Source organism: Rutilus rutilus, assembly GCF_951802725.1.
Source record: "Rutilus rutilus genome assembly, chromosome: 19".
Lineage (NCBI taxonomy): Eukaryota > Metazoa > Chordata > Actinopteri > Cypriniformes > Leuciscidae > Rutilus > Rutilus rutilus.
The window spans coordinates 12813463-12830602 of NC_140232.1; the positions used below are offsets into that span (position 1 = coordinate 12813463).

The 17140-nt window shown below is 39.2% G+C and overlaps 1 protein-coding gene across 1 annotated transcript; it reads right to left on the reverse strand.

Moving 5' to 3' along the window:
* Positions 1-1588: 1588 nt before the first annotated feature.
* On the reverse strand, positions 1589-11436 carry slc7a4 (solute carrier family 7 member 4). Its single transcript, XM_084389157.1, has 7 exons — positions 11306-11436; positions 8840-9918; positions 7054-7793; positions 6577-6685; positions 5147-5358; positions 3093-4532; positions 1589-2866 (listed from the first exon to the last, which is right to left on the reverse strand). The coding sequence occupies exons 2-5, from the start codon at positions 9819-9821 to the stop codon at positions 5162-5164; spliced, it is 2028 nt and encodes a 675-aa protein (XP_084245283.1). The 5' UTR covers positions 9822-9918; positions 11306-11436; the 3' UTR covers positions 1589-2866; positions 3093-4532; positions 5147-5161.
* Between the last annotated feature and the right edge of the window lie 5704 nt (positions 11437-17140).

The window sequence follows — 17140 nt, forward strand, 5'->3', positions numbered from 1 at the left end:
GGCTCTCTATTGCTTAATTTTCATTTCAGTGCTTCTAACTCAGTGGCTGTAAGTGGGTTAGGAATAGGATTTCAAGTGATTTTGAAAAAATGGACAAAAAAGAGAATCACATACCCCACCTTTAATATTAGAAAAGACCTAAAGCGGGACAGCCTGAAAACGGATGCAGAGGTTCTATTGTTTCTGCTCCATACGTAACATGGGTTTTTATTGTGTGCTGCTGGTGAATAACAACAAGTTCTTGCTTATATATACTCGTGTATTGTATTTTCATTTTTTGTTCGTCATTCATTTGTCATCTTTGCTTTATTTTTCAGGAAGCATTATTTTGCTTTATTTCATCTATGATAAAGAGACATTTACTCTTGCATTGTGTGTTTGTGCATTTTGTGGGCGGAGCAATGAGGGGAGGGGCGTGTTCGTTTGGGTTGATTTCAAATACCAACAGTTTCTCAAAAAATTGCTAAAAGTTATTTTCACTTAAATTAATGCATGTTAAAACATGTTCATCACAGAAGAGATGTATTAAATTCATTACGTATGAATTGCATTTACTAATTACGTATTTACTATATTAATTATTTAATCAGTCATCCCTCTATTGACTTGGCAACATGCATACAGGATATTACTTCAAAAAAGATTACAACTAACATGAAATAACAATGAAACAATGATTCTACAGCATTTATTATTTGTAGTTCATGTTAATCTCAAGCTTTACTAATACATTTTTAAGATCAAAAGTTCTATCTGTTAACATTAGTTAATGCACTGTATACTAACATGAACGTTAACATTTTTGAAAGTTAATGTAAAAAATATATTGCTCGTTCTTAGTTAATTTATTGTTAACTAATTTTAAGAAATTAGTATTTATTAGTATGTATTTAAGTGTTGCCCATAATTTCAACCTTGGCAACTGAATAGATGTGAATGTTTACTGACAAAGACCTCAGTATGTTGTCATGGTAACCACCAGGCTCGAGTGAAACATTATCTTTTCACTACAGCGATCCATCAGTCTATCAGTGTTGTGTGTAATATTGAATCAACTGCACACACAATGTTTTCTGTCACTGTTTCCTGTGGTAAACTCAAGGTACACACTGTACATATTACTGTATTGTGCTTATAGGACGGACAAACTCAACATGTAAGAGAAATTTAACCCCAGTGTTTTGTTCTGTGGTATTGTTGGGAATCTCACGTGCAGCTAAGCATGATGGGTGTCATATTATAGAGTCTGGGTAGATCCTGATTGTCAAGCTGAATCATTCATGTAGCATTTGGAAAACACAGCTAAAGCAAACGCTCCAGTTATCTATCTACACACCTAGTAAGGCCGAAGGTCGTCTAGGTCAAACTAGTAATTGGAAAAAAATTCCCATGTGACTTCTCACAAATTCTGCTTAATCTAATAATCCATTCCTGTCGGATAGATATATCTGTCATTCCTGAAGTTAAAGTTTTTACAGTTGATTATTTTTAAACTACTATAATTTTTACCACTTAATATAAAAATAAAAACTCCACAAAAATAAATATAAAAGAATACCCCACAAATTATATGAATAACCAAACCATATGATGCTTCAAAACATTTATTCATCACTATATAATACAATCTCTCATAACAGAAAGTTACAAAGACAGAGGTATATGCTCATGACACAACAGAGGACATTTCTTAATAACAAGTGGTGCTTTTTGAGAGAAGTGCAAGTGAAAATGACATAAACAAACCGAACTGGTATACAGGAAAAGGTGTAGAAAGAGGTTAAGACAAAAAGAGGTGCTCCAAAATTTCTTTAAAACAAGATCTCAGCTTTATAATGATTTTCATCTTTGATTCAATAATCTTAAATTCCACAAAATGACAGTCTATACAAGTCTAAAATTACAAGTCTACAGAAGCTGTATGTAAAACTTTGGGAATGCTTCAGTATCTGAATCATTAAGGCCATTGGTTACATGTGCTATACAAACATATAGATATCATATTTACTTGTTAACTGGGTTGTGTGCCTTCATCTAGTCTTCAGATCCTCATTAAGCAACTACATTTGGCTGCCAGAAAGACATGAAGTGGATTATACAGCAGAGTGGACTGGCAGACGTTTTTAGATATAAATTCAAGACAGCTGTTGAACAAAAGCACGGAACGGATTGAGAATATAAACCTCCATTAGAAGCGTCTGAATAGAAGCGTCTAATCATGTGATAAAAATTGGATAAAGGACATAAACAGGAAATTTAAGGAGGGAGCAGTCACATTCTTTATATCAGTGAGGAAGTATTAAGAGTTTGCATGATTAAACAGAAACAGCAGGAAGTAGAATGACACATCATGTTTCTGAATGTGTGTAGTGCAGCTGAAGCTATCTGAGTGACAATAATAATCTCCGATGCACTGACTCTCTACAGGGATAATCTGGGTCAATCTGTGAGGGAGGGAACGCTGTAAATCTAGGGGGTGAGGGAGATTAAGGGGCTTGTGAAGCAGAATATCCCATACTTGCTTTTGTATGGAATCATTTCTAATATCTGCTGTTTAGTCAGTATCTACTACGTATAAAATGCACTCTTCTATTATGCTTGTGCCGAGGAAAGTGTCTGTTCTGTGCTTTTTTGTCAATATTATAGTGTTAAGGAGAAGTATAAATAGTCATTTAAGATTAAAATTCCTATCCGAAGCAAATTTAACTTTACTACTAACAGGGACAGTCCACTTCGAGAAACTCAAGGTGAAGTGCTCTGAAGGGCACACTGGTGATCAGGCCAGTAATTCTCAAAACTGTGTGTATGTGTGTGTAAGTTTGCCAATATAATTTTGAGAATTCTTTTTTTTTCTAACATGGTCAACCTATGCCCTGAAGAAGGCCCCATGCCGCTACGCGTGGGCATTTTAAAGTTGTCCGTTTAGGACATGTCATTTCTTTAATAAAGACATTTTAACTAAGGAGTGCCTCGGCTACCAGAGATTTTTTCTCCACACTGCACCTTAGATGTTCTACCTTGGACCGAAGAGCACCCAAATCAAACTCAAAAGGAATTGAGCACGCCATCCATCCTGAATCAAAATGGTCAACCTAAAATTTAAAGCTCAGTTTCTAATGCACACACAAAGCTTGGTCAATGACAAATAGAAGTGTTCAAGATAAAGATACATGTTTAAGGGTTCGTTCACACTTCACTTGTTTTGGTTTGATTAAAATGAAAATGCGATTGCTCTGTTAGTTCGGTTCATTTAAATAATTGTGAACGCTGCCATCTGAACCCTGTGCGCAGCAAACAAGCGGACTGAGACCCACAATATCAGGGGTTCTTGGACCAACTCTGGTGCGGTTCAAGTGAATACAACACAGACCAAAGATAAACAAAGCAAAAACAGGATGTGATGTCACTAAAAAAGTATAGACTGCTCAAGCATACTTGGTTGTTCTCATCATAAGAGCTACGTTTCCCATTAGAGTTCAGCACAGGCATCAGAACCGCGTCTCCTTGCAGCAGATCTTCATTTGAATGTGCAATGGAGGAATTCCTGTATGCCAAGTAAATGTCCCAGCTCTGTCACACCACACTGTGTGAGTGTGTGTGAGAATAAGGGCAGTTTAGTGTGTGTGTGTGTGTGTGGACGTCACATGAGATGTGCAAATCTGAGTGTGGGAATAAGGATTAGTGAATGCTGGGTAAGTGTGTTTGCAAAGGTAAGGAGTGCCAGTGGACACAAATGAAACACGATCACTCAGGAACAGCTCATTCTAAGGTTATACAAACATACATATGAAAAACAGAAAAACTCAATTCACTTTAACATCATGAATAGTGAACATTACTAAAAAACGGATTTTGGTTTAATTATACGCTGAAAAATAAATAAATATACAGTTATACTGTATTATAAATAAATATTAATGAGGTGTAGAAAAGAAGTGGAAAGCAAACCATAGAGATAAGGGATTAAATTGGAATCAGGGCCACTGGGCTTAGTGTGTGTTTAAGGAGTGTGTTTGTGACCCAAACACCCAAAAATAATGTATGTGTAAATATAGTAATGTTTGAGTATATTCATGTGATCCATTGTTGGTTCCTGCCTACTGTTAAATTCACAGTATGGCCATCAGAGTGAGTGTGTGTGGGTCTGATGGGGGAAGGGAGATAGACTTGAGTAGATCCACATGATCCCTTAACAGCATTTGCTAAGACACTCATAGACCTTTAAACAGACCCTATATTTTCTGTCTACCAACCAGTGATTGTCAGTATTTCCCTCAGGTCTGCAGAAACCATAAAAATATCAGGTATCTGGCAGTAACTACACTCCAAATGACGTTTCAACAACCACAGACTCTTGCATTATAGATTAATCTACCATCATACCTGTGCATTTCAGTGTTTGGACTAAACAAATAAAAATGTTTCTTAAGAATATGCTCAAGCAACAACTTACATCAGTGTTTGAATGATAAACAGTAGTCTGTCTTAAAGGTTTCAGCTTTCACAGAGCAGCAATGCGGATCCACTCGGCTCTATATAAACATTATAAAAGACAATGGAGATAATGAATCCGGTTGGGCCAGAATTATGGTGCACTTCGCTTATTCTCATATATAATTTACATACAAGCCAGAATAGTTGCTAAAAGTAGCTTAACACAGTGGATATGATATGTAAGAGAGAAAGTAAATGGCCCACAGGTATGCTGATAAAGGACGTGAATTGCATACAAAACAATCACTTACTGACTTCAGAAGAAATATTTCATGTTCAGTACAAGTTAGCTCAATCTACAGCCTTTGTGGCATAATGTTGATTACTACAAAAATGTATTTAAACTTGTCCCTCCTTTTTCTTTAAAAAGAAAATCTGAGTTACAGTGAGGCGCTTACAAAGGAAGTAAATGGGGCCGATCCGCAAAGATTAAAGTGACTTTACATTTTGCTTTTAGTTAAAAAAAAAAAGTGTGGTAATAAACATTATGCTTTACTTGTATTGAACCCAAACATTCCTTTAATCCATTTTGTTGATGAACAGTTTGGTTTATCTTGACATGATGACAGCAGTAGTAAACGGAAGTGAAACATAAGAGAAAGAAAGCAAGAGTAATACAACAGGTAGGCATGCAGGTGTACTGTAAACACACCTCAGCATGATCAGATCATCTGCTGGCCGGTGGATTGTCGATGGTTGGAGTGTGTGTGTTGTGAGTGTGTCCTTCAGGCTGGACGTTCTGCACTGTCTCCACCAGGCTGCCGCTGGGAAGGACCACGTAACGCGCTGCCACTTCCTGCCCCTGCTGTTCCCGTAAACCCTCCTTACTGTGCCAGACGCCATACCCGAAATACACCAGAAGACCTGTGACAGAGCAAGAGGACAAATTTGATTATGTGACCAGGCTGGTTTAACTGTTTAAAGGGTTTGTAGCAGTGCTGACAGGAGCTGAAGATAATCATGTTTGGACTGATCTTCTCTTTCCACAGATGAGTCCAAAGCCAATAAACGCTGAGACACTAAAGACAATAGTTGCCTTGTGTCTTTAAGAGCTTGCACATGGTGAAGCAGCAAACATTTAGCTATTAGCTTTGATCAACAAACTAACAAAACAAGTCTATAAACATGACATTTACAATTTATGTTATTTACAATAACTCATTAAAACTAGATGGTGTTTATATTCACCTGTCAGGGTAACAGTACATTTTTATAGTTTGAACTCGAGGCTATAATTAGCTACAAGCAATTTCCAAACAAAATGTCAGAGTGAGAAAATATTTAAAGGGACAGTTCACTCAAAATGTATTTTCTGTCAACATCTACTCTCCAAATCTGTGACTAACAATTTATAATTCATTATGGTCCTTACACAAAGCTATTGGATGGGTTTAAAAAACTTTTTGGAGCTTTCATTACCCTTCAACTGCGAATTGAAAATACAGCCAATGGACACATGTCAATTTTGCAACAATTCCAATATATTCGCAAAAAAGTTTTTACGCTCACATGAGGTAGTTTTTCAGGCAATAAAAAAAAGAATAATTTCACAATTGCAAATGGAAATGTTTTTTTTTTTTTTGGAATGACTTATAGCGAGAGGAAATTTTTTTGTGCGTTTTAATCACATAACATTGGGTAATGGAAGCGCTGTCATTTCGCAATAGTTTTTTATCAACATTTATAAAATATTGCAAAAGTTTTGCGCAAATCTGTAATGGAAACGACGCGGCTTGTAATGGCTGCCATTCTCTTTAATAATAAGAACAAAAGAAGGTTAAACATTCAGCTTAACATCCCTTTGGTGTTCCACACAAGAAATAAATACTTACAGAATGGAGCAATATTAGGGTAGATATTAATTTTTGGGTGAACTATCACCTTAAGACAGCAATATGCTAATTGCTTTCGATAATTTTCTTTAATGAGATAATGCTGTTCTGTACTGAGTCGGTCAGTTTAAAAAAAGTGTATACATCTATCTCATTTGCTGCTTTACTTCAGTACAGCAATTACTAAATTGATGTTCATGTAATTCACAATATTGTGGTGAAGGAGAAGTGAAAAGTGCTGAACTGGTACCTGCTGCGAGCCATATGGTGAAACGGATCCAGGTGAGCGGACTTAACTTCAACATGAGAAATACATTCAGGAGGATGCTGAAGCCAGGAACAAATGGCACCAGAGGAACCTGAATGATGAAACACAAACTAGTGATGGAAAGTCTGACTCATTTATATGACTCTCAATCTCAGTTGGTTTGAATGATTTATTTAAATCAACTGCTTCAAGAAAACTATTCAGTGATTCTTTTACATACATCCTACATTAATGCATCATCATGTGGTTCCTAGCATACAAGCATATTTTTACATTTATTTATATGGTTTTATTAATTACATTTTATTAAGTTTAGAGTAATTTCTTGTGTTCATTCAGTTTGTTGCAGCCAATTCAGCTCCTAAAAAACAAAGACATTTTGAACTTATCTAATTTACATTTGTATTTAACAATGCTGAAATCTATTTACCCCTCATTACTGCAGTATATGTAACTAACCTGAAAGGTCTTGTTATTGGGCTGCTGTTCATGGACCCAGATGAGAGCCAGACTGAGCAGGAAGACCAGACTGAAGATGACCAGCAGCAGGGTGAAGCTCCACACAGGCAGATGCAGCTGGTTAGTCCCAAACACCAACACAGCACTTAAAGAGACTGCACTGACCATCAGAGCCAGCACAGAGAACGCCACCACCTCCCCCGGCTCACAGTCCCCCAGTATACGGCCCAGATACGGTTCCCAGCGAGCCTTCAGCGTCCCAGCAGCGCGTCTCTCCTTCACCGCCTTCTGCCTCTCCACCAGCTGAAGTTTATCAGAGAATGACTCATACTCCTTCGGCTCTCCGCTGTCCTGTGCAAAGGTCTGGGTCTCGTTCACTGCCGCAGATGGATCCACCTGCTGCCCTGACTGGTTCAGTGAAGGTGTGGATGAAGCATCGGTCTTGATTCCTCCAGAGCTACCAGTACATTTATCCTGTTGGTAGCGGAGCACTATGATGCTGGCCGCTACAAAAGTGTAAGCAAGCAGAGTGCCAATAGAGAGGAACTGGACTAGTGCTTCTAGATCAAAGATGAGGGCAAGAAATGCCATAAGGCTGCCAAAAACAAGAATGGCGATCACCGGGACTTTGGTTACAGGGTTGACACGAGAAAAGACAGAGAAGAAGAGGCCATCCTCCGCCATGGCATACACAATCCGCGGGAGAGAGAAGAGGTTGCTGAGCAACACAGTGTTCATGGCTAGATGAAAGAGATTAGACAGTTATAATTAGACAAGATAGGAAACAGTATAACTCCATATTTCTCCATCTATATGAACATAACAATTATAGCGACTGCTATAAAGTTCAGGACTTTGTGTCTTCCAAGAAAAAAATATTTTACATCAATGTGACCATATGAACATCAATATGGATCTCTACATACACTAAGGATCTCTACACACACTAAGGATCTCTACACACACTAACGTTCATTAGTTTGAGGTCAGTAAGATTTTTTTAATGTTTTTGAAAGTCTGTTCTGCTCACCAAGGCTGCATTTATTTGATAAAAAAATACAATGAAATATTATTACAATTTAAAATAACTGTTTTCTAAGTCAATATATTTTAAACTGCAAGACTGAATATTGACTGCAAAGCTGAATTTTCAGAAACATTACTCTTTCGAGTAATTTCCTTCAGAAATCTTATTTGGTGCTCGAGAATCATTTCTTATTATTATCAATGTTGAAAACAGTTGTGCTGCTTAATATTTTTGTTATACTTTGATGGCGTGATGAATAGAAAGTTTAAAAGAAAAGCATTTACTCGAATTAGACATTTTTGGTAACATTATAAAGGTCTTAATGCCATTTTTGATTAATTTAATCCATCCTAGCTATAAAAGTATGAATTTGGCCATAAAATAAATAAAAATTTTAAAAGACGTTCACAGGAGGTAATAATTTTTTTCAATGGGTAAGGTGACATGCAAACAAACCAGGATGGAATATTAAATAAATTCCTAAACGCGCATCAAAAAAGAGATGTGATGTTGCCTCAACAAGACAGTTTTCAACAAGACTGAATCATTTGCTCATATGATTGGCCACTATTATCTAAAAAAAATGTGTGAATGAATAGTTATTGCGTTAAATAAGTTGTTATTAAATGAAAAATTGTGTACATCTTTTGTTGTCACATAATTGTGTATATTTGCATTAAATCACCCAATCACCCTGCTCACTATATATCAACACTGGCCAGTGAAAATCCTCTATGTCAACCACTAACTCATACTCACCACAGATGGAACCCACAGCCACGATGAACCCGGCCCAGCTATATCCCCGTCTGAAGAACGCATCTGACAGAGCTGAGTTTGGGTCGAGTGTATGCCATGGAACCATCAATGTAAGAACTGTGGACACCAGGACGTACGCTGTGGCCGCCAGGCCCAATGAGATGGCAGTCGCTATAGGAATAGCCTTCTGAGGATTACTGGCTTCTTCACTGGAAGCCGCTATCACGTCAAAGCCAACAAAGGCATAGAAGCATGTTGCAGTTCCTGCCATAATACCTGAAAATCCAAACGGGGCAAAGCCTCCCTCCCGAGCGCTCCAGTTGACTGGGTCGGCCAGTACAAACCCAAAGACCAATATAAAGGCAATGACTGCCATACTGATGGCTGAAAAGATGTGGTTGAGCCAAGATGAGACTCGAACACCAAATGAGATGAAAAATGAAGCCACTAGGAGGATGGAGGCCGCTAAGAGGTCTGGGTAATGAGTAATGAAGGGCACGTCCCAACGCATCACGTGACTTTCAGTGAAGTTCTGGATGCGGTGATTGAAAATAGAGTCCAGATAGCCACTCCACGCACGAGCTACCGCAGCCCCTCCAATCATATACTCCAAAATGACATTCCAACCAATCAGGAACGCCCAGATTTCCCCAACAGAAACGTAAGTAAACATGTAGGCGGAGCCTGTCTTTGGTACACGGGCACCAAACTCAGCATAGCACAGCGCTGCCATGAGAGACGCTACTCCTGCTATGAGAAACGACACCACGACAGCTGGTCCTGCAGTGTCTTTAGCAACGGTTCCTGTGAGAACATACAGGCCTGAACCCACCATTCCACCAACACCAAGCAGAGCGAGGTCCACTGTGGACAGACAACGTTTCAGTGATGTTGCCATTACATCATCCTCCAGCGTCTTTAGCCTGTTCAGCTTCTGACAGAACCTCATCACTGAAGAGCATCCAGAAACACATGACGCCATCTTGATAGAGAACGAAGAGTTGGTAAAAGAGATGATATGAAATACACGAAGGTCACACCTGGTCCATAGTTTTCAGAGTCAAACAGGCCTTATAAACCTGAAATGAAAATAAGCATAAAATAAATATAATATACTGAAAAGCAAAGTCAGAAATTAATGATTGTTTAGGCCGAATATATATTTATTTAAAGTGTGGTGAAATCTTTTTTTTTATTGGACATTTTTATATATTTCATAACATTCTATTCTAGGCCTGTCAAGTGATGGGTTTAGTCCCTTTGTATAGACCCGTATTTATCCGTACATCTATTGACTGTCTCAGTTGTTAACATATGTCTAATGTTAAGTGGTTGTAAAACACTGATTGAATATGAAGAATTAACATCCAGCAACTTCCAGTAAATTTTATTACATACACATCTACTATGATCGTACACAGCAGAAAGCTGTGTAATATAACATAGAAACCAGTCAATTATTCAACATGCATTTAGTGTGTTATGAAATGTTGTGCATTATTTACACACAGTCACGGGGCCATTACTACAAATCATGGTACATCATTATAACTTAATACAGGTCTATTATATACATTATGGCATAAAAACAAATATTATGACTCAATTAGGCTATAGTTTAAAAAAAGATGTGTCTACTAAGGACCTTAGTAGACACATTTTTTTTTAACTACAGCCTAATTGAGTCATAATATTTGTTTTTATGCCATAATGTATATATTAGATCTGTATTAAGTTAGTGACAATACCTTTTGCAGGTAGCCAAAACCAAAGCCATAGATATGGTACAGAAAGAATTCCTAAAAAGTCTAAACTGAATTACTAATAATTTCAGCTATCAAAACCTGGCATAATATATTTGGAATATCCAACATAAACATTTAATAGTGTTTAATGCTTAATAAAACCTCCAAATTTTAATTAAATTAATGAATGAACCAGGCCACAGTTTACACAGATGATGCTGCGGATGACAGATGGTGATCCCCGTCAGAGAATGTCTACGTTCACATCACACATCATATCCGCTGCTTCTCTAGACTCACTGCTGGAGCGAGCCTGGATGACGTCATACACCTCATCCTTATCTGAAAATCTCCATTGTACAGTTAATTTACAACTCACTTTACTCATAAAATGAAATGAAATACAAGCTAAATGTTGATGCACCACCTTTCTCCATAAAACGCAGCACGAATAATCTAACTCAACATGAATTTGAGTCGGTAGTGATATTTTAAAGAGCTGAAATAACGATATTTTCTCGGCGCTGTAATCGTTTGATTGAACTATACCGTGACAGCTCCTGTTTTCATCCCTTATCGCTAAAACCACAATGTGTTGATGAGCATCGTCACGAAGACAGGTGAGAAACTGCCCCGCGCTCTGTTTCGCATTAACGACAAATCTAAGCATTAAAATATAAAAATGCAAATTCATAAAGGATAGTAGGCTATGGCTTTTTACCTGTAATTGATTATTGCGTTCATTCGAGTCGTGTTTGATGAAAGCGATGTTGTAAAGCGTCATTGAGCAGAGCAGAGGGTGGAGGAGCGAACAGGAGCTGTTTCCGCTCTTAAAGGCACAGCACCTCATTAATGGATAATGTTTGTATGAAAAATCCCTTTACCTAATGCACTTTTGTCTGTACACAGACATGATGCTGTTACTGATAATGAAATACTGAGCCACTTACTGTCAGATTCATTCTATTGAATTCAATCGGTGCTTCTCATAAGTCATTTTTATTAAAATAATATATTTCCAAGTCTGATGTTGTCATTCTAATTACCATTCATTCAAACCTCTTCAAACCATTCAAAGTTTTGCACAAAACTATATTTTTAGTCCCAAAACTTTTTTTTTTTTTTTAAGATCATATTATTGGCCTATAATTTCATGCTTTAATGCTTCAATGCAATTAGCTGTGTATTTTATTAAATTATTTTAACAAGTAAGCAACAGGTTTAATCACAAACATTTCATAATATCTTTTAGGATAAATATTTTTTCTGGCTAGCAACTAGCAACCTGTTGGCTAGTTTTCTTTATGAAGTGAATTTAGAGGGGGAAAAAATATTTTAACAAATTATGACAGTGTTAGGCTATCTTTTTATTAAATAGAAAGAGTTTCATCATTACTCAATAAATATTCAGAATAAAATGGTTGAATAATATAAAGCTTGGGACTGTTACAGAATTTAAAAACCAAAATAAAGTTTATATATACTATTATAATGGTAATTCTAAGTGCTTATTTAGACATAATTTCTATTACCTTTATATAAAAAGTATATAATTTTAAAAAAGTATAGAAAAGAACGAAAAGGAACAAAATAATGCATTTCAATAAAATGCAACACAGTTCATGCATATTCATGACAATTATAACAGTTTGTTTAAATGTTTTTAGCGTAGTAATTTTAGTTTATAAAAGTGCTACTTAAACTATAAATTAATGTCAATTATGAAGAGTGCTGTTGTTATAACCCATCCCACTAATGGATTATATGTCTAGGATTATTATTGTTGACAGTGTCAACAGCATAATAATAAAATGTAGTGAAACCGCCTCCTGCGGTTCAAACAAACAGGGCTGGGCAACAAACTCAAGCTCCTCCGACATTTCTCTTTAAAAATTCTCGTTTTAGACTTCTATAATAATACTGTTAATGCAAGTTTTGAGAAGAATGATTTTTTAACCGACCTTGTTCACTGGCCCTGAAATACTGTTCACTGCTGCCACCCTCTGTCTACAAGAGCTTCTCTATTTCTACCATAGACAGTAGATTTCTACATGCTTCAAAAACAACTCTAAAGCACCACCTAGAGGATTTCAGTTTGATTTTAAAAATTCTCAAAACCTAAACAAAACCTACAAGCTTTCCTGAATATAATCAACGGATATCACCATGATATTGTTGATATCCATTGATTTCTAATGCTTTTATGCAATTACCATTACAGTATAGATTATCTTGTAGTATTTGCATTTATTTACTTATTTTTAATCAAGTTTTGTAATCACCCAAGTACCGACATTTCTGAATGGGCTGAGGCTGGGATTTAGTGAGTTTGAAGTGAAAGTATTTTATGAACGTATAGTGATAGATGATATCCTACTATGTGCGCGGAGAGCATTCACTCATTATTATTTCATTTTTGACATAGGTGGCTTTTAGAGGCTTTTGCATCGGAGGTCTTCACACACACACACACACACACACACACACACACACACACACACACACACACACACACACACACACACACACACACACACACACAAATGTTTTACTTAAAATAATCAAGAAGTATGGGGTTAGGATTTTTGCATTATTCCAAATAAATAGATTGAGATTCACAAACAAATGTAAAGAGATTCACAAAAATGTATCAAATTCACAAGTAAATAGATTAAGATCCACAAATAATTGTAAAGAGTTTAACAAAAATGTATAAAACTCACAAATAAATAAAATTAGATTTTTGCAAATAATTTTTTTTTTTTTTTTTACAAATGTGTTTTATGTCACAAACACAACTCTGCCTGGCATTTATTTGTGAACCGCTTTCTGTGTATTTGTAAATCGCTGCACACATTTGTGAATCTCTTCGATCCGTGTACTTTTTGATCATTTCATTTCCTGTTTGGAATGGAATAACCCCCCCCAAAAAAATAACCATGGAAAAACCAGCTCGTTTATTCGTGTTTTAGTTTAGTTTAAAAAACGAAAAAAGAGATTTTGCCTTGATTTTTCATTTTTCGTTTGTGGTTTACAAATCGGTTTATGGGTTTGATATTACATTTGCACACGTGGGCGGCGCTGAAACGCCCCTTTCATCTGATTGGTCAAAACTCTAAAAGAGGAACAAAAGACGGCATTTGAATCGTTCCTTTGCAAGAAGGGCGTTTTTGCTGTTTTGCTGACCGGATACGAGTCTTATCTACCAGTTCTCTTTCAAGCATACGTTTCGGTGTCTCACTATGGGATACGCCCCTTCCGCGGATTCCACAGAAGTCCTATTACATTACGCCAGCCCCGATTGGCTGGCAGACATGACGTAGTGTCTAGGCGTGGCTACCCCACCCCTCAGTATAAGAGGAGCAGCACTACGTCATTACGACATTCAAAAACCTCTTCTCGCTTCACACCAGAAGCCTAGAAACTTCTACGAACCTCCGGACGAATTACTGGCCACCACGCCGTTTTTCGCCTGGCTCCTTCGATTAGCATTCCAGCCGATTGCAAGGATTGTTCGACGATGGCTGCAGCAATGCAGACTGTCCCGGCTAGTGAGGGAGATTCTGTGCGACTCTGTTCATGTGGGAACAAAATTTCATGCAAGGACACACACCAGGTCTGCTCTGCATGTCTCGGGCTGAAACATGCTCAATTGGATATTGAGAATCCCGGTTCATGTGAACACTGCGCACGCTTCACCATGAAGAGCCTTCGTCGCAGGCTAGCACGCCAAGCTAGCCTGTCTGGCATGGATCCCCTCATGACACCTAGCCCCGCGCCAGCTGCCACCCCGCAGGTATCCATCCCTGTATCCTGGAGTGAGCAGCTCGATGTGTGCATGCCTCTGCCTACCGAGCCTAGTCTGAGCTCGGACGAGGACGCGCTTAACTATGAGGGAGAGGAGCAATCGGACTTCCTTCTTTCTGAAGAGGAAGACTTCGAGGACTCTCCATTCCTCCCCTCCGTACAACCGGCACAGCTCCTCGCTGCGGCGGGATCCACGGAAGAGGCGGGCGGGTCACCACCCTCCCCGCTTGTCAGTGTTGATCTGCAAGATGTGTGCAAACGCACTGCAGGGAAACTAAATATTCCGTGGCCGACCGTGGTAGCAGAGACTGCAAAGTCTCGCTATGAGGGAAAGAGGCTGCCGAGTGCAAAACGAGCAGCACGACAGCTCCTTCCTGTTTTCCCAGAGCTCCTGGAGGAGGTCGCGGTTACGTGGAAGGATAAGCCGTTTACTAGCAAGATGCCAGTGCAGGGTGGCTCCGTTCTCGATGTGGAGGGGATGGAAAAGGAAGGCCTTCTCCGAATGCCCCCCATGGAGCCACTGGTTGCCGCGCACTTGCAACCGAAGCGCACGGCGGCTGCAAATCCGACCTTACCATCTAAAGCTGACCGTTTCCAGTCCAGCATGACGGAACGCGCTTATAAAGCAGTCGCGCTCTCTGTCAGGGCTATGAACGCGATCTCTCTGCTGACCGCATACCAAGCGGAGCTGCAGGACGAAGTGTCTACCACACCAGGTCAGACACACTGGGAAGAGATCTGTGTTGTCACGGATCTCTCTCTGCGTCTTCAGAGATGCGCGGTTCAAGCCGCTGGGAAAGCCATGGCCACAATGGTGATCCAAGAGAGAGGGCGATGGCTTAATCTGGCTAATCTCTCTGACAGGGAAAAAGAAGCCATCCTGGACGCACCGGTTGTTGCAGAGGGCATCTTTGGCTCAGCTCTGACACTGAAAATCAGCTAAATGAGTGCGTTGTTGTGTTTGGAGCTCCGTCGAATTAATTCAGAAACCTTGTTTTTCTTCTTTACACTCTTTTACAAACGAACTTTTTCATTTTTATAGCGTGTGAACATATCTGGAATACTATTCTCCTTAAAAAAAACAATCGGATTGCTCTGATATCGCTACATATATCCAACCTTTCGAACTTCCGCTACTAGCCTTAGCCCGCTAGCATTACACGCGTGGTCGCGCCTATCGATCGACTTATTTACACCCGTATCACTGAAAGCTATAATTCGCCATTATAGCACATCTGCTATAATGGCGAATATAACGGATGTGTGTCTAACGTTACCTTTGAGTGCAGGTGAGGACACCTTCGAGCTGCATTCTGTGCAGTTAGAGCTGGAATCCGTGGAGAAGCAGATCCGCGACCTACTAGAGAGACAGGCCGAGCTACGAGATCGACGTTTCGCGCTTGAAACATCACGCGCCGATGCTCAAAAGTCAGTGGTTAGTAACCTTTTGACTCCGACCTCGTCTACTCCATGTGTTTCTCTGCCCAGGATGCGATCATCCCTGGTTTCATTCACTCCGGCACCGACACAACAACATGGACCCTGGATGATTCCACAGCGGAAGACGCGGGCCAGGACCAGAGCTAGGACCTCTCCGCCCCTCCCGGCCTTCGAGATCTCCACCCAGAACCGCTTCTCCCCTCTACGCGAGACGGAATGCGACGCTGTGATCATCGGCAGTTCCATCGTCCGGCATGTCCGTGCTACCATAGGTAAAGGTAAGGTTCGCACTCACTGCTTTCCTGGTGCTCGTGTTCTCGATGTCGCTGCACAGGTTCCCGGGATTCTGAACGGTGACGAGCCCGTCGGAGCTGTCGTGCTGCACGCGGGAACGAACGACATCAGGCTACGGCAGTCGGAGGTTCTGAAGAAGGACTACAGGAGCCTGATCGAGACGGTACGCAGCACATCGCCTGAAACAACGATCATCGTGTCTGGACCGCTTCCCACCTACCGACTAGGACACGAAAGGTTCAGTAGATTATTTGCTCTAAATGAATGGTTAATGTCATGGTGTAATGAACAGAGACTGCTCTTTGTAAATAATTGGAATCTTTTCTGGGAGCGACCTAGGCTCTTCCGTGCTGATGGCCTTCACCCCAGCAGAATCGGAGCGGCTATTCTGTCGGACAACATCTCCAAGACGCTACACACCATATGACTAGTAAGTCAAAGTCCAAATCACACTCTTTGCTGTCCAAACTTAATTGATATAAGTACCAATGTAGAACATTATATTGAAACTGTGTCTATTCCTCGTTTAGTGAGATCAAATAATAAATCTACTGCAGGATCTAAGAAAAATCTAATTGTGATTAAACCAGAAAATCTCAATATTAGTGAACAAAAACAATTTATAAAGCTAGGTCTTTTAAACATCAGATCGCTTACACCTAAGGCGGTTATTGTAAATGAAATGGTCACAGATAATAGTTTCGATGTACTTTGCCTTACTGAAACCTGGCTTAAACCAAATGATTATTTCGGTCTTAATGAGTCTACTCCTCCTGGATACTGTTACAAGCATGAGCCCCGTCTGATTGGTCGTGGCGGTGGTGTTGCTATAATCTATAAAGATATTCTTACTGTTACTCAGAAAACAGGTCACAGGTTTAATTCGTTTGAAGTACTTGTGCTAAATGTTACTCTCTTAGATGTAAGAAAGAAATCCATATTATCTCTAGCCTTGGCTACCGTATATAGACCGCCTGGGCCTTACGCTGATTTCCTAAAAGAGTTTGCAGACTTT

Bases quoted from the DNA above. Each gene is read 5' to 3' on its own strand.
- slc7a4 (XM_084389157.1), bottom strand. From the start codon at position 9,821: ATGGCGTCATGTGTTTCTGGATGCTCTTCAGTGATGAGGTTCTGTCAG. The intron at 7,794-8,839 runs GTGAGTATGAGT...TCTTTCATCTAG, and splicing joins GGCTGTGGGTTCCATCTGTG to CCATGAACACTGTGTTGCTC. The intron at 6,686-7,053 runs GTTAGTTACATA...TTCATCATTCAG, and splicing joins CCAATAACAAGACCTTTCAG to GTTCCTCTGGTGCCATTTGT.